Raw genomic sequence first — 24,422 nt, 5'->3', positions numbered from 1 at the left:
ATGAATTCATTAACGTAATAAAAGAGAATTAATATTTTACATTAAATAATATATGATAAATAATATAATGATATATGCATAAAAACAAATTTTATAAAGTGTTTTATTTCAATATAAATTTCATTCATTGCACTATAATTAAATTTTAGGAGATTTTAAATTGAAAAGTCAAGGAATTTTATGAAAAGTACTTAAGAGATATTAATATTTTAAAAATGCAATAAAAATTATGTTTTTTGAAAATTTTATTTAAAATTTATACTTTGAAAATATATTGTCTTATTTTTTAAAATTGCAAACCTCTTGAAATTTTTTCATTTGGCAGAGGGAAAAATTTTTAATTCCTTCTGGAAATCAGGGAAAAACAGAAAAATAAATATTGGTGGCAACTCGGAATAAATTTTAACACATCCCGATTAAAATAATTTAATCCGTATAAAATAAAGGTATAAATTGATTTCAATTTCATATTCGTTTATATTGTTTTTACTTATATTTTTTCTACTTATTCTTTGAAGGAAAAATGATATATTTTAATTGCAATATTTATATAATAATGTAGTAAATATTTTTACGTTACAGAAATATAATTATTTATATTGTAAAAGAATGTATTACTAAAATAAGTTTTTAAAATATTAGAATTGATATATTGAAATGAATGTAACAGGAAAAAAGTAGTTTCATTATACTAATTGCATTGTATTATGTAATATAAATAATTTGTAAATACCTAATTCTAATGTTGTGGCTTCAAAAGTTGACACTTGTGTATTCAACTTATTTGTTGGAGGGAATGTTCCAACCACACTGGACCCAGAAGAAGTGCACAGCTTGAAGTCTCGAAAAGAACTATTTCCAAAACAAATGTGACCAATCTTTATGGGCATTTTCAGTATTTTCCTTTTTTTTAACTGTAGAGGACCTTACTGTAATTTAGGTATATATTTATATATTGTTGGTATATATTTTTGTAAAATAATTACTAATGGAAAATTGTTTATTATAAGATAAATTTATGTAATAAGATATTCATATTAAAAGTTTATATTAATAAGGAAAGTGTAGGAAATTAATGATAATTAGCAATTATGTCGTGTAGAACATAATACATGTAAACTTATTAATGTAGAAGAAGGAGAAATATGAAATAATAAAAAAAAATTTTTTATGTAATAATTATTCATTATAATTGGGAAATTACTTAATTATCAACTATGTTATAATGTTAATGTAAAAGGAACATAATTTTATTTGAATTATTTTCATTTAGAAAATTGATGCAAAATTTTAATAAAATCTTATTGTACGAAATGTAATATAATAATGATATATCTTGCTTATAAAGAAGTTTTTGTTTTCAATAATTACAAAAAGTTTACTATTGTATTAATGATACACGTACATAATTGGTTATTAATATGTTATGATTGAAAAGTCAAGCAATATTTAATTAAAATGCAAGAAATTTTTTTTGTTTATTATGAAAATTAATAAGAAAATGAGTAATGTATACAAATAGTAGGAAAAAATAGAAAAATAATGAAATAATATAAAATAAAAGAACTCACCTATTAATGAAATTCGTAGAAATATCGCAAAAATTATTTTACTTCATGTTCATAGTTATTTTTGGTTAAATAAAATATTAAAGTAAGAAGTATTTAAAGCAATATAGAAATAGTTAATCAAAATTTGTAGAATTGAATAAATATATAGTCAGCAATAGATGAAGAAACTAAAAAATATTAAACAAGAGGGGTTCGAAAGTAATATGATCCTTTGGAGTTTTGAGTTTCATTTGAAATCTACATCGTTAAGGAATATATTTCAAGAGCAAAAACTATTTTATTTAACTCAATTATCTGCCACAATAAAGGCACACTACACATAAGACTTTAAGAGGCATATCTAGTTTATTTAAGAAATTTAATAGTATTTCTGCAGGATAAAGAAATAAAATTATTATACTAAGAAATTATCAAAATTATTATTCAAGGAATATGTTTTTTATTATATATTATTTAAATTAGTTAAAGATATTTATATTATAGAACATCTGAAATATCATTTTCTAATAATTGTATTGAAATTTGAAATATGCCCACATGAAGAAGTAATTTTTATTTGTTTATAAGAAAAAGAAATTGTAAATATTATAAAAATTAAAACTTTGTAATGTAATGTTATTATGGAAGGGCAAAAAATTTTTTAAATCCATTGGAAAATTTCTTTATATACATAATTTTTTATATTACTTTCACTTCTTTGAGAACCTAAATAAATTTTTACACTGTCATAGGAACGCACTCTAGAAATTGCAACATATAATTGTCCGTGATTGAATACGTCTTTTTTTAGATCTAAAGAAATTTTTTTAAATGTTTGTCCCTGAGCTTTATTAATGGTCATAGCAAATGCTAATTTAATGGGAAACTGTCTTCTTTTAAATGTGAAGGGATAAATATTTTCACAATATAATGAAATACGATTTAAAAAAACAATTTTACCTTTTTTATCACCAGTTAATATTTCACATTGAAGAAGATTGTTGGATAAACCCTTAATTAATAATCTTGTACCATTACACAAACCCTCGTTAATGCTTAGATTTCTAATAAGTATTACAACAGTATTAATTCTTAATTTTAATTCGTACGGCGGAAGGGAAGGTGGTGATAAACTATGAAGATATTCTGGTAAAATAACTTCAGTATTATTATCATTACCACAATTTTCAGTACTATCAATACTTGTAAATTTTGTTTCTCCCGCACTATCTAACAATTGTACTACTCTTTTATTTATCTCATCTACATCAGCATTTCTTGCAGACAAAATTGCAAATTGTGAAAGTTCATCGAAACGTTTATTTCTAATAACTTCGGCATATGTATCTTGAACGATATCTGCATTTCGGGGAGCAATAATTCTTTCAGGTAATTTTATTATATCATTGTCATCATTAGTAGAACCGTTTCCGACGCTTAATAAAAATTCAATAAAATCTTTTTCTTCTGGCAAAGCTCTCATATTTTCAGTTAAGGAATAAATCAAAAAAAATTTCCAAACTTTGCTGAATTTTATTGATAAATTTATAATTTCAGATTTTGTTCCTTTTTCTTTAATTGGAAGAATTTGACGAAAATCTCCACCTAAAATAACAATTTTTCCTCCAAATGGAATGTTTGATTTCATAATATCCCTTAAAGTTCTATCCATAATTTCCAATGCGTACTTCGGTGCCATTGGTGCCTCATCCCAAATAAAAACGTCGATTTTTTTTAAAAATTCTCCCTCTTTTGAATTTACTTTTATACTGGAGGAAGAGTCACTGTAAAGAGGTACAGGTAACCCAAAAACTTTATGTACTGTTTTTCCATTTGGAAGTAAAGTAGCAGCTATTCCAGTAAATGCCATGTTACAAACATGTCTGCCAATATTTTTTATTAAAAAATAAAGTGTTTGATACAAAAAAGTTTTACCACAACCGCCAGGTCCATCAATATATATGCATTTATTGGAACTTTCATTTGAATTATGTAGCATATTTAATACATAATCAACAATTTCTTTCTGCTTGATATTTAATAGATCATAGTTTTGAGCACCAATAATATTTTCATTATGATTAAAAATATTATCGTTTTGAAATTCAATTTCCATATAATCTTTTTCAATACACTCCAAACTGGGAAATTCTTTTAAACTATAACCTTCTTCACTTAATAAAGATTTTATGTTGAAAAAAGCCTTACTTTGAGCTTCGAGAGTTCCAAAATTTCTTGAATAATCTTCAGAAAATTTATCTTTAAACTCATTCCACAATTCATGAGGATTAATTGGCTGACAGTGAATTAATATTCTAACAAATAATCTTCGTAAACTTTGAGGCATTTTCCATAAAGCACCATCACTTAAAGCTCGTCTCCATTCATCATCATCTTCGATGAGTCCTAACGCAAGACAAGTCGAACTGAATGTATCATAAAACACACCATTTACTGTACATAAATCTTCGAATGATTTTTTTCCTTTTGTTGACAATAACAATAACCGCAAGTGAAATAATTCGACTTGACAAGGATTAACGGAATACATGCGTCCGATTGTATTATCAAAACCTTTACGTTTTACCCATTTAGAATCCTTTTCTTTCCAAGTGTAGTATTCTGGAATTTCAGTATAATAGAAATTGCAAGCGTCTAAGTCACGTACATTTAAATCAAAATAATCTACAAGCTTACTTTTCTTATTGACATTAAAAGAAACATTATTCCCATTATTGGTTTCAGAGATGATAATATTTTGTTCTTCAGGTAAATGTACGGGTAAACGAGTAATACTATGACTTTTTTTAAATAAATTTTTACACGCAATACGCCAATATGCTTCAACAGGCCCGACATATCGATTTTCTTCATATTGCTTAATCTCATCATATCCCAGAGTAATATTACCATTACTATCAGTAATTAATATTGCTGCTGCATCGTGCCCCTTGTAAATATATTTATATAAATATTTTACTGAATCTATGCTGGAAACGACCTCAACATTAATATGACAATTAAATATGAAAGTGAGTTCACGACAGTACGGAACAACATGTCGATTATCAACTATGTATCCACTTGGTCTAGTATAACTTTTTCCCGTATCTCTTCGACGATAATTAACAAAGCTATTATAAGTGAATGTTGTTTCTGAGTTAAAATCTTTAGGAAAATGTTTTGAACATTTATTATCTTTTAAACACCAATCTCCACAAGGTCCGTGAATATTATTTTTTATTACAATACTGTGTAATAAAGGATGCAAATTTTCATCAGGAATTTCCGCAGAAATATAACGATCTACACTATCTGGCGTCAATAATTTTGAATTTTGTTTTAATATTACTAACAAATGAATATGAGGTAAACCTCTCTTTTGAAATTCTATTACAGATACATAAGATAATACATCTCCAAATATTTTTTTTTTATAATAACATCTAATAAACAATCGACCTTTAGAGCAAATACTCTTCCAACAATATCTGGTCTATCTGAGGCTGTCTGATTAGGTAATAAATTTTCTTCAATTTCCTTCCACTTCGGATTGCATGTCATGGTAATAAATAAATCAGGTTTGCCATGTTTACCTACAATTGCCATCGAATCTTGATAAAGTTGTGTCATATTTCTAGGAGAACCAATAAATGTTGATGGCAAAACAACTAATTTACCAACATGTGTGTCTATATCATCAGCTCGATGTTGCAAATGATCAATTAATCCTTTGTATGATTCTGCTCTAATTTTAAGTTGATTATTGCGAAAATATAGCAATCTATCTTTTTCAATTTTAACATAATTATCTACCAACCATTGTTGAAACAATCTTCCTCCTAATAAAAACTGATTAAATTCATCCCTTAAAGCTATACGATACTTTAAATAATCTGCTCTACTAACTTTATGCTTTTTCGATCTGTTATCCCTATCTACCCTAAGCATATTAATATCGTATCCTTTATTGCCCAACGGATAAAATATCGGATATGTCCATGGCTCAACATTAGGATCTAAACTACTTACTATCTGTAATGATTTTGAACAATTATTGTAAACTGTAACATAAGATTCCGGAATTTCTCCTTCTGAATTAGTTTTAAAAATGGCTGCCACCTCATTTGTCCTCTGAAAATTAAATCGCCTATGATCCATTCCCTTTTTTAACGTAAAAAGCAATTGCAACTCAGGTAACTGCTCATTTCTTTGAATAGCTAATTGGTTTTCAATTTCAATAACCTCTGACATCATTTTATATGATTTTGAAAAAACATTAAAATTTCTCATAGTTGTTTCTAAAATTGTAAGAATTTCAACGTCAAGTTGATTGTTTTGATTTAATCTGCGCTCAATAGATTCATTTGCATCATAAATAAAAAGTTGACCAAAAGATGGATTGTCTCCTTCTTCTGGATATAAAGCATTATTCATTTGATAATAAATCTGACCTTGAATTTTATAACAATAAGGTCCAGGACGTCTTCCATTAAATTTTACAACATTTGCATTTAAAGAAGCAAAAGAAAATGAATTATTATAACCCCTAATTTTTGAATGGAAACTCCTACTTTTAGAATGTGATCCATCTAATAAAGATTTTAATTCAGAAGGAAAATCATTCGACATACTGTCAAGAATAACACCTCCATGGCCACAACAATCATTAAATGAATATAATCCTTTATAATTTCCTCTTTCTCCTGAAAAATGTTTTGCATTACAATGAATACAAATACAGTTCATTTCTCCTAAATAATTTTCTGTTATAGATTCCTCAATATTGTTGGACAAATTGACTTCAATATTATTACTCTGAGATGTAGATTGTGAATTAATTTCAATATTGTTAGGAACATTTTGAACATTTATTTTATGTCTTACACGAAAACAACGTTGCCTTTCAGCATTTTGTTTTCTTACTTCGACTTGATTAATATTTTTGGATTTAATATTTGAACGATAACGCCGTTGTCTTTCAGCATTTTTTTCTCTTCGAATTCTTTGTACTTCTTCTTCATCTTCTTTAGAACGCATTAATTTACGCGGCATAGTGCACGAATTATAAAAATATATTATTATTATATAAACTCATATAAATCTCATAACATCATGAATTAATATCATAAACTCATATAAATTTTATAAACTCATATAAATTTCAAAAAATCATGTATATCTCATAAACTCATAAATTTCATTAACTCATAAAAATCTCATAAATTCATGTAAATTTCATTAACTCATAAAAATCTCATAAATTGATGTAAATTTTATAAACTCATATAAATTTTATAAACTCATGAACTAATATAAATCTAATAAATTCATGTAAATTTTAAATCTCATAAATTCATGTAAATTTCATAAACTCGCATATAAATCTCATAAACTCATGAACTAATATAATCTCATAAATTCATGTTAATTTCATAAACTCATATAAATCTCAGAAACTCATATAAATATAAAATCATATAAATCTTCATAAAGTAAAAGAAATATAAATTATAGTAGAAAATATTAATTACCTGACATTTTGAAGAAGTATATGATCCAAAATATGTTATAGTTGTATTAAAATATTTAATAAGCACTGCTAATCATTTTACACTCATAAATTCATAAGAGAAGTAACTTTTTCACTTACACTTACACTGTAAATCTATACACTGTTAAATAAAAATTCAAAGTAACTTCTTCACTTACACTTACACTGTTAATCTATACATTGTTAAATAAACATTCACTTAAATATTAAAATATAAAAATTTATCTAAAAATAAGTTTCAGATGCATTGCTTCTTTCCATTGACTTTCGCGTATCGCTTTCAAAATAATAATGTACTTCATTTTGGGCGCAACTGAGACACCGAAGGATTTTAAATATTAGGTCGATAAAATAATACTTTAAAAGAAAAAGTGTTTTCCTATTCTCCTATAGAGCGTATACTTAAACTTTCCATGTGTCGATAAAAAAGATCGTTCCTAAATTTCAAATTATCCTCTGAACGTGCTTTCATGATAAACACTCAGAAAACAGAACGTGGATAAATAGAAAAAAAAGAATGTGTCTCACTTTAACGCGACGATGAAAGGGAGAAAAGAATCAGGTTCAAGATCCGACCAATGGGATACGCGTTAGTTCAAGTTCCGACCAATGGGATACGCGTTACGTTACTCTTTAGAGATTTCTTATTAAGGATATGTATTTTTACGGGAAAAATACAGGGAAAAAAAGCGATCACGATTAGTGTTGATGATTAACTTTTTATCAAGTTTTTCAAGAAAAATTGACAATTTTAGGAAAAAAATGTATTTTTCTACCAAAAACGAACAAAATTTTATTTAAAGGAATTTAAATTTATTTATTTTAACGTATTTTTATGTGTAGATTACAAAAAAAATATAGCGAGCATGATTGGAGTTGATTATCATAGCGTTGTCAAGGAAAAACCATGAATTTTTACGAAAAATACCTAAAAATGACTATGTACCACCCCCCTAACAGCCACATCTTTTTGACATAAAGAGCTCAAATTTGGTACACTTACGTATTTTTACATGAAAATTCCAAGAAAAATATAGCGAACTTGATTCGGATCAATTTACATGGCGTTGTCAAGGAAAAATCTGATTGTTTATTCGTAAAATCCATGATTTTTTCTAAAAATATGAGTTTTCCTTAAAAACATTATGATCATCAAGTCCAATCGTGCTCGTTACATTTTTCTGTAATCTATACGCAAAAATACGTATGCATACCAAGTCTGAACTGTCTTGGACAAATAGTGTGTGCGCTAGGAGGATTAAACGCTTTTTTTCAAAATTTTTGATTTTTTCTTGACAACGCTGTGTAAATCAATCCGAATCATGTTTGCTATATTTTTCCTGTAATTTTTACGTAAAAATACATAAGTGTACCAAATTTGATCTCTCTATGTAAAAAAATGTGGCCACCAGTGGGGGGGGGGTACATAGTCATTTTTAGGGATTTTTCGTAAAAATTCATGGTTTTTCCTTGACTCACTAGCTATGATAATCAATTCCTATGAGATTCGCTATATTTCTCCTGTAATCTACAGGCCGAAATACATATGTGTACCAAATTTTAGCCCTTTAGATAAATTCGTGTGGCCGCTAGGGGGGGGTACATGCCTTGCTTCACTAGCCTCATTAATAAGGTTCCCCCTTCGGGTACAAAGCCCTAAAAAATGCTAAAAATTTATTGAATATTCATAAAAAATGTTACTATGAGGTTTTCGGGGTCGCTAATTACAAATTTGATAACAGATTTCCAAAATTCAAAATACGAAATAAAATATAACGAATAGAAAAAAATTAAAACATAATCAAAATCTCTATCAGCTTGTGACTCGGGAGTTTTTGGGTTAGCTGATTACGAATATAATAACAGATTTCCAAAAATCAAAATGGCGGATCCAATATGTTGAAACAAAAAATTAAATTTAAAACAAATTCTTTGGAAGTACGTTACTCGGGGCTTTTTGAGGTCGTTGATTACGAATATAACCCTTTCGTGACCCCGGGCAACCTAGCTTTTAGATTTTGTTGAAACTCGTCACTCGGGGGTTTTTGGAGTCGCTGATTTCGAATTTGAAGTCAGATTTTCAAAATTTAAAATGGCGGATCCAATATGGCGGACAAATTTTCAAAATTTTATCTGTTCCCCTTAAAACTCATCACTCAGGGGTTTTTGGGGTCGTGGATTACGAATCTGACGTAAGATTTTCAATATTCAAAATGGCGGACTAATTTTCAAAATTTTACCGGTTTCCCTTAAGACTTATCACTCGGGGGTTTTTGGTGTTACGTAACGGCATGGAAATAAAGGTTAAAAGAAAAACTAAAAGTTCGTCACCAAAATTTCTAATTGATTTCGCAACATATAAATAATTTATTATAAAGAATAAGAAAAATAATTAAAGAAAAATTAAGAACTTAACCTCAAAATTTAGACAATTAAATTTATATCCTTTATTATATATTGAATTCTATTCTTCGAGCGGCTAAAAAATAGAATTTGTGGGATCTTATTACTTATAAAGAGTTGAAACTCACCTTATTTTTGTTATTAGAGGATTAAATAATAAAATAGAAGGAAAGAGAAAATAAGTTAGGTTGAATTAAAATTGTTTGTTTATTTACCAAACTTACGCACACAATGAGATTTCTCGACGAAACACATTAATACACAAAATTCACATATAAGAACAATTAAGAATTTTATTGATAACTACAAAATCTAATAAACAGAAGGGTGAAATTATAAAATTAATAAGTTTGAAAAGAATAAAAGTTGACAAGATAAAATTTCAATGAATATAAAAGTTAAAGAAAAACGGTATATTCACGAAACCGGAGATTAGATCCTATCCTGAACCAAATATTAATTCCGAGGATTTATACTGTTATAGGAGATCACTGAGATTTGGACATGCTACAAATCTTAAGTTCGAACCTTTAACAAATAGGAATTATACAGTGATAAGAGAGCGCGTTTTCAGTCCAAATCTCGTTGAAAATCCTAAGGTCGAACCTCAAGAAATTATTGGTTCAGGAAGGGAACCAATTCCGAATTTCGCGAACAGGGACCGAAAAGAGACTGATTAAAAGAAGTTGGACGACGCTCCGGGTAACCGCGTCGTTCATTCCCACTCTCAAGAAAACTTGCCAAAAGTTAAAGGAGGCGGGAAAATTTTGGAAAAAGAAGAAAATTAAGGTTTCTGATTTGCTGAAAACAACATAAAAATCACGCCCTAAAAATAGAAATTGAGTATTAAAAACCCTTAGTGTCCACGTGGACCAGGCAAACGCTGAGGTGGACGTGCAATAAAACATTTGGCCAACAAATGTTTACACTATGTGCGGAGTTGGGCCCCTTGCTATTTTGTCTAATTGTAATTTTATTGCAAGGCTTAACTCGCACACTTTTAAGGAATTGTCATTTCTGAGAATGCAAGATCCTTTATTGCATTTGTTCATTTTAGATGTTTTATTTATTGAGATCTTAAAATTTAGGGATTAAGATCCTTATGTGTATCAATACTCTTTCTAGTTTAGGCTTTTTCTCTATTGAAACAGCTTTATGGTATTTTTTTATTAAAAGAAAAGGATTTTGCGTGTTTCCTGAAAATGTGAACGGAAAACCCCAGGAACCAGATTGTCGAACATTTATTCTTTATGTTTGAATAATAAATAAAAATGTTGAAATTCTAAAGATGTGTAAAAATTGTATAAAAGAATAAATTGAGTAAAATGATATTCATATAAAATAAGTAGAAATAATAAAATATAATATTCATTCATACAACATTCTTTTACACGGGGAAAACATTCTTACATACACAACAATACATAATTAAAATATAATTACATCTTTTAGGACATTCTGCATCCCTCATCCTAAGACAAATTTCAAAAAGAAAAGTGTGAGGTTTTGACATACCGGGACGTCACATTGGGGTCGCTGATTACGAATCTGCAGTCAGATTTTAAAATTTCAAAATGTCGGATCCAATATGGTGGACAAATTTTCAAAATTTTATCTGTTCCCCTTAAAACTTATCACTCGGGAGTTTTTGGGGTCGCTGATTACGAATCTGCAGTCAGATTTTCAAAATTCAAAATGACGGATCGAGTTTGTTCAAAAATTTTTTAGAAATTCTTAAATTTTTCTCACTTTCAATTCAATTGTTTGCAGCGGTGACGGTCTTCCACACCACCTAAGAGGTTCCGAATAAGGCGCGTTAGGTTTTTTTTACAGTGAACCTTCGCCAAGAACTCTATTTTAACACTTCTACTAATAAAATCTACTTGCCGTGGAATTTACGGAAACATTTGTTCGCTTTTGATGATCTTTTGAAGAGCAAAAGTGACAGCGTCAACGATTCGGTTGGACATCAAGCATGTGGTTTCCAACATTTTCTGAACTTTCGTCCATTGATTTCCTTTTTTTTTGAAAATTGAGATGTTGGAGCAGCACTTTGTTTAGAACAAAATTCTTTTAGCATTTGCTTTGCCAAATTCACACGGAACGTGAGCTGCTCTTCTACACGTTCGTGGTGAATTTGGTAAAGTGAAAAAGAATTTACAATTGCTAGATCAACACAAAAGTAAAAAATCCTGAGCCACCATTTGTTTGAACGTCTGCCCACACTGTAGGCTTGCTTTTTTGATCGAATCTATCCACACCGCCCATAATTCGATTATATGTTGCTATAGCACTCGGACATAGCACATCAATTCTAGTTCCATTTTTTAGTGTTCTTTTTACCGTTGTATATATCATTATATATATATCACTTTATAGCTGCAACACATCCCTTATTGCTGATTTCTGACTGTCCTCGCTGCAACTTCTTTTTATTTTTCATCATATCTGGTAAACCCTTCCGATTTATTCGTATAGTACCAACAGAATATATTTCATTTCTAAGCAATGATGTTACTAGATCTAATGAAGTGAAAAAGTTGTCAAATGCTACTAAGGATTTGCTTCCATGCAGCTCCTTAGTAAGATTTGTTACAACTCGTTCCCCAAGAGATTCATGGCACTTCTGTGCATCTGTGGATTTCCCTGTACAAATTTCAAATTTCAATATATACGAAGATTCTGAATCGGCCAAACACCAAACCTTATATCCCCTTTTTATCGGCTTCATTGGCATATATTGTTTAAGAGATGATCGACCTTTAAATTTTATCATTGATTCATCAACTGATAGCACATTAGAAGGAGCATAAACCTCAAACGCCTTTCTGTTCTAATGATTAATGAGAGGTCTCACTTTGAACAGTCTGTCGTAATTAGGATCATCTTTTTTGAGAGCATGGGTATTATCATTGAGGTGAAGGATTTCAGTAATTTTTCGAAATCTATCTCTAGGCATTATCTTCGCGATATGTTCAACTCTAAGTGCTGGATCCGTACTCCAAAAATATTTTTGTTGAGGTAAACGATGTATTCCCATCAAAATGAGCATACCAATCCAAGCACGTAGCTCAGGGATTGATAATTCGTATGCATATTTTGCAGCATTTTCCTTATTTTGATGAAAATACAAATTCGTTTCCTCAACAATTTTTTTCAAAATATCCTGGCCGAAAAACAAATCAAAAAAGTCGGATTCTTTGGTTCTCTTCCCCACTTGCACTTTAATTTTTGGATCCTGCTCAAAATTAAAAGAATTGCCGCAATCACAAAATGACGTCGACCATTCTTCATTTTTGTCATTGCCTGCATTTTCTGAAGCCTGACGATTCCTTGCATAAAAACTTGATCTTTCTTCATGGAAAAATTATTTGACCTAGACTAGACCTAACCAAGGCCTTGTAGGTCAAATTGATTATGACCTATTTAACTTGAATAGGTTGACCTGTCGAAAAAAGTACTTTGAAGATTTTAACGTGGAATTTCCTGCTCTTCCAATTTATAACATGAAAAGTGTTACGAACCAAAAAATTTTAATTATAAAAATTATTACTTCCTATGTCCTGGAGGCACCAAGCTGCCGAAATTTAAAAAAAAATTCCGTTTATTTTTATGGGATCGTGTATCCTATTTTAAAAGAAACTGCCAAGTTACGTTATTCGAAAATTAATTTAAGGGATAAACACAATAAAACAATTAAGACCCTTTTATACATTTATTTTATAAAAAGAAATCTCGACTTTAAAATGTTGAAATGATACAGTAAGATAAGAAGATGGAACGATAGATTTTTTAAAACTTACTCTACTGCTTATTATACCGTCGCAAGCTAACGAGGGCGAGGCGTCGAGCTGCTATCCGACGGGCGGAAAAATATACACACTTATCGAAGCGCGAAAATGTCAATTGGTAGCGCACAAGAATGCACTCACGGGTCCACCGAATCTAAACAGCGCAGGCACCACACGTGCGGACTGGCCGGTCAAAAAGACAAAAATTCAATAATTTGATTTTATTCAAATTACTGGATTTTTATTAAAGACGACTTCCGTTGGACTTCGTCGGCGTGAAGTATTTACTTTAACTTTTCGTCCGTCCAATTTTAATCACTATCTATGTAGTGGATTGTAAAAATTGAAAATCCGACTCACGGACGGGCTTAGTCCCGGCGTCTCAAAATCGTTTTTATGCCTCTGAAAAATTTCAGAGCTGACTCGCGAATGCGAGTTGTACTGCAATTAATTGACTTCCGCGATGTTCTTTTATATGAACGTTTAGAGACTTCAGGTGGGAAAATTTTGTGGACTAAGGGTTTTTAACACGTGATAAAGGCGTGAGCTCTGGGCCTGTTACTATGCCAATAATGCTGAGTTTCTATTTTCTTTTAATGGTATAGCCAAATATAATAATATGCACTTGATGAAATCAAGCATAAATTATCATTGAAAGACTTGTTGTCTTTTGGATTTATTTTATGAATCTTCCTTGTTGGAAAATGTTTTAATTTTGGGTATTTTTACCCCTTTTTCATTTGCGACAATTACAATGTTTGTTAACGCACTCGCAACATTCGCAATATTACCGTTCGCTACTTTCTTCAATTTTAAGTGGGGAACATTGCCGCAACGTTTAATGCGCTTAGAACGCTGCCGCAATGTTCATTAGCACATTCGCAACATTCCCATTTATTAACCTTTGCAATTTTGCTTTGGGAACATTGCCGCAACGTCCAACGCATTCAGGACGCTGCTGCAATGTTCGTTAACGCACTCGCAACATTCGTAACATTGCCGTTCGCTACTTTCTTCAATTTTAAGTGGGGAACATTGCCGCAACGTTTAATGCGCTCAGAACGCTGCCGCAATGTTCATTAACACATTCGCAACATTCCCATTTGTTAACTTTTACAATTTTGGTTTGGGAACATTGCTGCAACGTCCAACACATTCAGGGCGCCGCCGCAATGTTCGTTAACGCACTTGTAACATTTACAGTATTAAGATAAAAGATTTTCGATTATATTTAATATATATAATGATATTCACTTTTAAGGTTATATTTAATTATGAATGCCCGTAGAAATTTGAAATATTATTAAAATAAATGCACATATATCTGTTGGTGATATTTACGATTTACATTTTTATTCTAGATAGTTATAATAATAATATGTGCACATATGACATTTCAAGAACAAGGCCCGAGTCCGTTCCCATAGCATTATGCTGACAATTGAGTTTCATTATCAAAGTATTGTAATAAAATTTACAAGAAGTGAATTTTACCACAATAAAACAAAACTCAAAATTTAAACTTTTTAGGTACCACCGTGACAAAAAGTAGATGGTTCGATAAAAAAATGAGTTGATATTGAAATGACCTAATTAAGGTCATTTAGGACAAATTCAAGGTCATCACTGAATATTCCCCTTTAACCACAACCACTTTTGACTGAAACATGTTTTTGTGAAATTAATTAGTTTAAAGTTATTCCCCCTAATACAATAAAAATTAAGTGACCTATTTGTCCTAAATAGGTCGACCTATCGAAAAAAAGTTCATCAACGATTTCGACGTGGAATTTCCTGCTCTATCGATTTCCAGCATAAAGACTAGGTGGTTCCATTTAAAAAAAAAGAGTTGACCTTGAAATGTCCTAATTTAGGTCAAATTCAAGTTTGTCACTGGATGTCCCCCTCTGAGCACAACAACTTTTGTCTGAAACATTTTTTTGTAAAATCAACTGATTAAAAGTTATTTCGCCTGATATCATTATATTTCGTTACGATAGTTTGTAACAATCCACCGCGGATTTTTTTCCGTTTTCGTCCCCGAATACTTATGGTCTCGACCGCAGCATTCCTTATACTTTGTATATCGACATATAATCTAAATATTGTGTCTACTTGGTGACTCTTTTAAGCACTGCTACAGTACACGGTACCCTGGTTGAGATTGGTTCCAGGGTACCGTGAGTATAGGACCCAGTGTATTTATTTAAGTATTTTATTTTATTTATATATATATTTTTTTTTTTCGAACAAATTAGTAAAAGTGTGGATATTGTAGGATTTTATTATAAACAATTTTGTGTGAGAGGTGTACAAAAATGTCTGGAAATGCGGAAAACAGCAGACAATTTATGGAGAGGATTGTTAAGTTTCAAAATTTTCTATTTTTATTTCTTTTTACTATTATTGAATTATTTATTGATTGTTTATAACAATCGATAAATATATATAATATAATCTTTGGTAAACAAATACAGACATCCCTTTGCAAATAGATTATTATTATTATTAATTTTTTTTAACCTAATTTATTTATTTTAATAATTATTTTATAGTTTTAATTAGTATTTTGTTTATAAAATTTTTATAACATTTTTTTTTAATTGTTAGTTAATTTTATAAAAATTTACCAAAAATCACGAACTGTTTAAAAATCTTTGATTTAATAACAATTGTAGGAATTTTTGTTAACTTTGAAAAAAAATTGTTTATTTAACAAATTTTTAATAATTATTACAAATCTCCAATAATAATTTAAAATTTAGCAAAAATAATTAAAATATTTAATAAATCTTTGATTGAATAATAATTTTATAAATTTTTTTTAGAAAAATTATTTATTTAACAATTTTTAATAATTATTACTTTGTTTTTATTATAATTAGTTTGTTTTATAAAAATTTACCAAGAATTATAAATTATTTAATAAATCTTTGTTTTAATAACAATTTTAAAAATTTTTGTCATAATTATTAATGTTTTTAAGAAAAATTGTTTATTTAACAATTTTAATAAAAGTTATTAATTTTTAATGAAAAATTTAATGAAAAATTTATATTTTAATAATAATTACATTATTATTTTAAATTTTTATTTATTTTTAATTTTTATTTATTTTATAATTTTTATTTATTTAACAATTTTCTTTTTTTTTATTTTAATAAATATTATATATTTTTTTTATAATAATTAGTTTATTTAACAATTTTTATTAAATACTTTGAAATTTTAATAAAAGTTTAGTAAATGTTTATTTATTTTATTTTATTTATATACAAATCTCCGCGGTCCAATAACACCGGCACACAAAAAAAAAAAATTTCGAGTGCCAAGACCGCCACATGGTAGGTTCTCTTCCTTAAGATGTATCTAAAGAGAAAATCCTAGTCCGACCTCGAGTTTGGTTCTTGTTTCATTTTTACAGGCCTGGTGGGGGGGTGTAGTTTGAGAAATTAACATATATGGGAATTTAATTTCTTTTATCAACTGAAAGTGAATGTTTGCTTATTCTAACTGTGGATTTTGATTCAGTGGCACTAATTACATGAAAATTTAATAAATACACAAATTTAAAAATGGCGGATCCAATATGGCGGACCTAAAATGGTGGATTTTTTGAAAAATTTGCTTGGATTTCCTTGAAACTTGTTACTAGGGGGTTTTTCGGGTCGCTGATTACGAATTTGATGTCAAATTTTATAAATTCAATATGGCGGATCCAATTTGGCGGACCTAAAATGGTGGATTTTTGAAAAATTTGTTTGGATTTCCTTGAAACTTGTTACTAGGGGGTTTTTGGGGTCGCTGATTACGAATTTGATGTTAGTTTTTCAAAATTCAAAATGGCGGATCTAATATGGCGGACCTAAAATGGTGGATTTTTGAAAAATTTGTTTGGATTTTCTTGAAACTTGTTGCTAGGGGGTTTTTGGGGTCGCTGATTACGAATTTGATGTTAGTTTTTCAAAATTCAAAATGGTGGATCTAATATGGCTGAAAATTTTGGAAAAATTGTTTGGTTTTTGTAAAAAATTGCTATTTTGGGCTGTTTAGGTTGCTGAATAAGATTCTGACACTTCTTTTTTTTAAATTTTGGAATAGTGAATTTAATGTGGCTGACAATTAAAATTTTTTTATTTTCTCGATCGTTTACCCTGAATCTGAATTCACCAAAATTTAGTAATGGCTTCATACTGAGGTATCCCTCCTCTGCATCGTAATCTTCTTATCTACTTTTGCCATGAAGGCATATTTTAAACATAGAAACTTAGACGAAAATTCGTTGCCCGCCTTCACCACGGGGACGTGTCCTAGTCGCGAAAATAGAAAAAATAGAAATTAAATCGGAGAAATATTATTTATAAGACAACTAACTTGAGGTTGTATTTTTACAGATATGCAGTTATCTTTTGACAACTTTTACATCAAGCCATTACTAAATTTTGGTGAATTCAGATTCAGGGTAAACGATCGAGAAAATAAAAAAATTTTAATTGTCAGCCACATTAAATTCACTATTGCAAAATTTAAAAAATAGAAGTGTCAGAATCTTATTCAGCAACCTAAACAGCCCAAAATAGCAATTTTTTACAAAAAACCAAACAATTTTTCGAAAATTTTCAGCCATATTAGATCCGCCATTTTGAATTTTGAAAAAGTAACATCAAATTCGTAATCAGCGACCCCAAAAACCCCCTAGTAACAAGTTTCAAGAAAATCCAAACAAATTTTTCAAAAATCCACCATTTTAGGTCCGCCATATTAGATCCGCCATTTTGAATTTTGAAAAACTAACATCAAATTCGTAATCAGCGACCCCAAAAACCCCCTAGTAACAAGTTTCAAGGAAATCCAAACAAATTTTTCAAAAATCCACCATTTTAGGTCCGCCATATTGGATCCGCCATATTGAATTTATAAAATTTGACATCAAATTCGTAATCAGCGACCCGAAAAACCCCCTAGTAACAAGTTTCAAGGAAATCCAAGCAAATTTTTCAAAAAATCCACCATTTTAGGTCCGCCATTTTTAAATTTGTGTATTTATTAAATTTTCATGTAATTAGAGCCACTGAATCAAAATCCACAGTTAGAATAAGCAAACATTCACTTTCAGTTGATAAAAGAAATTAAATTCCCATGTATGTTAATTTCTCAAACTACACCCCCCACCAGGCCTGTAAAAATGAAACAAGAACCAAACTCGAGGTCGGACTAGGATTTTCTCTTTAGATACATCTTAAGGAAGAGAACCTACCATGTGGTGGTCTTCGCACTCGAAATTTTTTTTTTTGTGTGCCGGTGTAAGGACCATAAAAGGATAACAAAAAATAGCGAGAAATATAGAAAAAATTTCAATAAAACATAATAATACATAATACTAATAATACAAAATTTACATAATAGAATCAGTTATGATCCCTCATACTAATTATATAGCGATTAATACACTTGATAAAGTCAGTTTGCGATGTAGAGAATAAGTCTAAGTCGGAATTGAAATTATTTATTATCTGGTTAATATGAAAGCAGGCGGAATGAATAGGTGTGTTACTAACTAGCACTAATTTGTCACGATCAATGTAAAAAATTTCCTTATTACGTGAAAAAAAACGGGGAATTCTAATGTTGATTAAATTAAGAAGTGCAGTACAATCAATATAATTACGAAGGATTTTAAATAAAAATATGATTGCTGCTAAAATGCGTCTCTCATGAAACGTAAAACAATCAAAACGTTGACACATCATCAAATAATTGCTACCCTTTGGAGGGTAACTACCATCAATTTTAAAGATTAAAAATTTAAGGAAACGCTTCTGAACTCTTTCGATGAGGTCACAGTACTTTTGAAAATAAGGAAACCAAATAATAGAAGCATACTCGGCAGGCGACCTTACCAAGGCGTTAAACATAAGGATAAATGATTCAATTTTGTAAAATTTGAGGCTGATCTTAAAAGATAACCAAGAACTTTGTTGACACTGGAAAGCATAGAGTTAATGTGATCTGTAAAATTGAGATCGTAGGTAAAAGTAACGCCAAGGTCTTGCGTTGATATCACTCTGACGATCTCAGAACCATCAATTCTATAAGGAAATTTAAAAGGATATCCTGATTTATTGAAAGATAATATTTGGCATTTGGAAAGGTTCAAACGAAGTTTATTAGTGTCACACCAGAGTGAGATCAAGTCCAGGTCATCCTGTAGAGCAGAGGCGTTAAAAATGGAGTTAACTCGTCGATAAATTTTAAGGTCATCAGCAAATAAAAGCAAGTAAGATTTGACTCCAACAGTGATATCATTAATGCAAAGAGTGAAAAGGGGAGATCCCAAAGAGGAGCCTTGAGGAACACCACGAGTAGGAACAAAATTTGAAGAGCAATAGTTTCCCGAGACAACTCTATGTGATCTATCCTTTAAATTATTCAGAATTAAATTTTTGAAATTTATAGGTAAATTTAAAAGGTCCAATTTATTTCTCAAAATCTCATGATCGATTGAATCAAAAAGCCTTTGCGAAGTCCAGATAAACCACATCCACTTGATAACCCAACTGCAAGGATTCACGAAGAAATTGTGTCAAACTTGCCAAATTTGGCAAAGTTGATTTTTTTGATAAACAACCATGTTGATTATCACAAACAATAGTTTTAAGGGCATTATTAAGGATAGCCTTAATACTAAATTCGAACACTTTAGCAAAATTAGGGATAATTGCTATAGGACGATAATTCTTGCAGTAAGATCTATCACCGGATTTAAATACAGGTATAACCCTAGCGGTCTTTCAAGCCCTCGGGAAAACAGATGCATTAAGAGAAAGATTGAATATGCGAGACAAAGGATAAGCTAGAGCAGACATGCAATCCTTAACCAGAAAGCTCGGAATCCCGTCAAGGCCCGCTGTAAAATTTGGTTTCAAGGACCTCGAAGCCTTGAGAATTAGATTACTGGTAAAAAATTCAGAAGCGTTCTCCTCCGCATAATTTGGAAGGTTACATGTATGATGCTGAGTTGGCTGTAAGATGTCACAATTAACAGACGCAAATAACTTTGCAAAAGCGTTAACAATTTCATGAGGGGTATCAAGTGTCTGATTACAATAAAACATAGTATTTGGTAACGATGGTTTTTTACTTGTGTTATTAACAAAAGACCAGAAAGTTTTTGGATCTGAATGTAAATCCTGTTCAATCCTACAAATATATTTGCGATACTCTCTTCTTATGTTCTTGTGAATGGATGATGATAAAAATTTAATTTGTGACTCATAATAATCAGAAATATTTCTACGCTTTTTTAAAAGATTGTTCTTAGCACGAATATTACTAATGACCTCAGCAGTAAACCATGGTGGATAACGTCGACTGTTAAATACATTACAATTTTTAAGAGGTACAAATTGACGAAAAGAATCAAAAATAAAATTTAAAAATAAGTCACAAGCAGTATTCACATCACAAGATTCGTTCAGTAGTGACCAATCAATTGAGAGAAGGTGGATGTATAAGAGATCCAACCGCGCTTTACGAAAATTGTAAGATACAATATTATTGTCATTCAAATTTAATTTAGATTGGATTTTAAAAATAGAAGGACAATATCTGTGAGTTGAGGTAAGACAAGAATTGATGGATAATGTGGGATGGTGTAAGTCTTCAGGGACGAGAGGAACATCAGCATGTAATGTGTGGGTAGTGATATTGGTAAATATAAGGTCAAGAAAGCGATTAAATTCATTAGAGATAGAATTGACTTGAGATAAGCTAAAAAATGAAGAGAACTCTTGTATAATTAAAGATTTAGAATCATGATCGTTTGTAATTGAATTATTATAAAAAGATGGAACATTAAAATCACCTATTACAAATAATTTATACTCATATAGAACAGATAAATCATTAAGTGCGTTGAATATGAACGAAAAAGATTCAAGTGTTGTAGCAGGTGGTATGTAAATAGTTAAGACGATGAAAGAAAAGGTATTTTTTGAGATAAGAAGACCAATAACATTGGCATCTTGACATGCGCTAATAATCAAGGAGCAATCAATCAATTCAGTCCTATAAATAGCACTGACAGCCACCAATACACCACCACCTCTTTTTTCAAGTCTGTCGTTACGAAAAACATTAAAATAATTGAGATTAAATAGTTCATTGGAATTAACACTAGGTTTGAGCCAAGTTTCTGTTAAACAAAAAATTTCATACACAAAAATATCGGGAAAACACTTTATAAAGTTAATTTTTGAGTTCAAACCTCGCGTATTCTGATAATAAATATGTAAATTAGACTTTGTGGGAACATGAGGCTCTAAAGTCTTTCCCTACTGAAAATCCCTGTATAAGATCTTGTACAACTTCCTGTACAGGATCAGCAACTGAACTTGTACAAGTTCTGACCAGTTCCTGTACAGGAAAATGCATACGAATTTGGAACAAGTTCATGTGTGAGATCTTGTACAAGAAAGATGCTTGCACATGAAAATGTTCATGTAGAATTTCATGTATAAGTACTTGTACATGAACACGTCCATGTTCTTGCACATGTTAATTCATGTTTTTCTTTACTAAAAATTAAAAACTTCAAAGGCTGCGCAATAGTTTACTTTAACCTTTACAGCTGCGCAATAGTTTTTAGCATGCATGAGTTACGAATCTTAGTGGTTAAAAATTATCAAAATCTCAAATTTTATTAAAAAAAAAATTTTACAACTATTTCATGTGCAAGAACATGAACGTGTTCATGTACAATTACTTATACATAAAATTGTACAAGATCATGTACATTTTCTTGTACAAGTATCTTTCTTGTACAAGATCTTGCACCAGATCTTGTACAAGATCTCACACATGAACTTGTTCCAAATTCGTATGCATTTTCCTGTACAGGAACTGGTCAGAACTTGTACAAGTTCAGTTGCTGATCCTGTACAGGAAATTGTACAAGATCTTATACAGGGATTTTCAGTAGGGTTATGACGAAGTTGGGTGGGGACGAGACTTGGTAATGATGGGTGTTCCGTGTCGATGCCGAATGACTAGATCTGTTTCTCCCTTTGACAGACGCTCTGTCATCTCTCTCATCACTGACTGGTATGTGGCTTGCTGTGACTTCATACGGTCTGGAGCAACAGCAATCATTGACATTGTCGGCGGCAGGCGATTTTTGTTTTTGATAAATTCTCCTCTCACTCTGTTTGCAATGGAAGAATCTCGGAACATTACTTTCAGAGGTCTGGGCTTCATCGCGACCTGGGACACAAAACCAATGCGTGAAAATTTAATATTATTTAAAAGTTGGGGGTCATCAAACACAATGTTGGATAGATTAGTCAAGGCTTTTAGATCTTCATCTTTATTATATTTTCCTTCTTCATGAAAAGATTCAGAAAGGCCAAATATAATTAAGTTGTTTTTCCGTTGTAAGCGGTCTTCCCACTCTTCAAAGCATGAGGAAAGAACTTCAGGTGATTGACTTGAAACATGTAGAGCATTGTAATAATATAGCATTGTAATAATATAGCATTGTTTAATAATTTTTTTTTAATTATATAATAAAAATTCACCAAAATTTATCTGATTCCAACGTATCTTTGTTTCGTTATCGAATTTTTATGAAATTCAATAATAAATTTTATTACTTTGCACAAAAATTGTTAAAATTAAATTTAAAGTTGGTTCAAGGTAGGATCCATGTTGGTCGACCGACCTAATGACAAATGCTCATATCTGTCGCTTGACTATATCCCCTCTATGTAGGCTAAGAAATGTAGGACCTCCATACAAGATGTATATATGCGCTATGTAGGCCATAGCATATAGAATCTATATAGGACTTAAACGTATTATTTACGTAGGGCAAATGTTCTAGATTTTATATAGGGTTTTATGTGATTTCTATATTTCTGTAGATTTAGCATCCCAAAATCTTTCAATCAAGACATAAATTTAATATTACCGTCATTAGATTTGTTTTTGGTACTTACGTAACCCTACCAGCATCCGGATATTCAAGATATCCTAGGGATAACTGGAAAGTAGGATATCCATATGATGTCTCAGGGTTATCCATAGATATCTTGAGGATAACCTAGAGGTATCCAAATTTTCGAATACGCGGATAGGACGTCTCTAGGATATTCTGAAATGGCTGTTGCTGTCGTTGAAAATTTATTTTAAAGATTACACCAGAAGATTGATCTGAAGGAAGTATGCTAAAATGTGAAAAGCTTGTTGAGTCTTCCACTGAATCTAGTAATTCTGCTAATTCTAATGCATTTAAGCGCAGCAATAATTTTTTGAACTATATTAATTTTAGATACGTTTGAAGAGTACCCTGTGTCACATCTGTTAAAATCTAAACATTTAATATAGATTTTTGTTTTGTACCAGCAATGACCGACAGATATCTGTATCCGTATCTGTATGACAGATAAGGATAATAGAAATTCAACAATTAAAAAAATATTAATTGTATAAAATAAATTGACAAAATATAATTCTCACTACTATCATACAAACATTATTTAAGAAAATTAAATTTCGCATTACTCATCTATCTGTCATAAATACTAATAACATCAAAATGATTTCTGTACTTAATGTAAGTATAAAACAGTGGAATAAATATGCTCGTTTCCAAATTTAAAACTTTGTTTGATAAGTATTTTATCATTTTATATTAATAATAAATTACTAGACACTGTAACTTTCAAAAATAGTTAAGATTTCTGTTATGGAAAGCATTAAAACCAAGAAATAATACAGGTCAAGAAGACGACTCCAATATCTTCTCAAATTTTAAATAACTAATTTATATCAATCAGATTTATTATATGTCATGATATTATATACGATACACACATAAAAATTCCTGTACAGAATCCTTAAATGTCCCTGCTGTGTCCTGTTAAGAATCCTACGCAGGATTCCACTAGGATTCGTTGCAGGATATTGGAACAAGGATCCTGTTCAAGAGCCTGTACCTGTACAACAACATTAGTTACTCCGTTTCCTTTGCAAGTTCCTGTACAAGAAAATTTATAGAAAATAATTTCATGTAAAGGTTCCTACACAGAAACACTCGCACTATCCTGTACAGGAAAATATTTCACT

General features: G+C 30.2%; 2 protein-coding genes across 2 annotated transcripts; both read right to left on the bottom strand.

The window, feature by feature from the left end:
• Positions 1 to 2,288: 2,288 nt before the first annotated feature.
• On the bottom strand, positions 2,289 to 3,033 carry LOC127284358 (uncharacterized). Its single transcript, XM_051309754.1, has 2 exons — positions 2,511 to 3,033; positions 2,289 to 2,311 (listed from the first exon to the last, which is right to left on the bottom strand). Exons 1-2 carry the CDS (start codon positions 3,031 to 3,033, stop codon positions 2,289 to 2,291), a joined length of 546 nt encoding a protein of 181 aa, XP_051165711.1.
• A 368-nt stretch (positions 3,034 to 3,401) lies between these two features.
• On the bottom strand, positions 3,402 to 6,605 carry LOC127284357 (uncharacterized). Its single transcript, XM_051309753.1, has 4 exons — positions 6,368 to 6,605; positions 5,006 to 6,256; positions 3,759 to 4,865; positions 3,402 to 3,433 (listed from the first exon to the last, which is right to left on the bottom strand). Exons 1-4 carry the CDS (start codon positions 6,603 to 6,605, stop codon positions 3,402 to 3,404), a joined length of 2,628 nt encoding a protein of 875 aa, XP_051165710.1.
• Between the last annotated feature and the right edge of the window lie 17,817 nt (positions 6,606 to 24,422).

Source organism: Leptopilina boulardi, unplaced genomic scaffold (assembly GCF_019393585.1).
Source record: "Leptopilina boulardi isolate dan_hultmark-lab unplaced genomic scaffold, ZJU_Lbou_2.1 LbouV2_324, whole genome shotgun sequence".
Lineage (NCBI taxonomy): Eukaryota > Metazoa > Arthropoda > Insecta > Hymenoptera > Figitidae > Leptopilina > Leptopilina boulardi.
The sequence above is the reverse complement of the archived record's forward strand: the minus strand, read 5'-3'. Positions and strand labels throughout refer to the sequence as shown.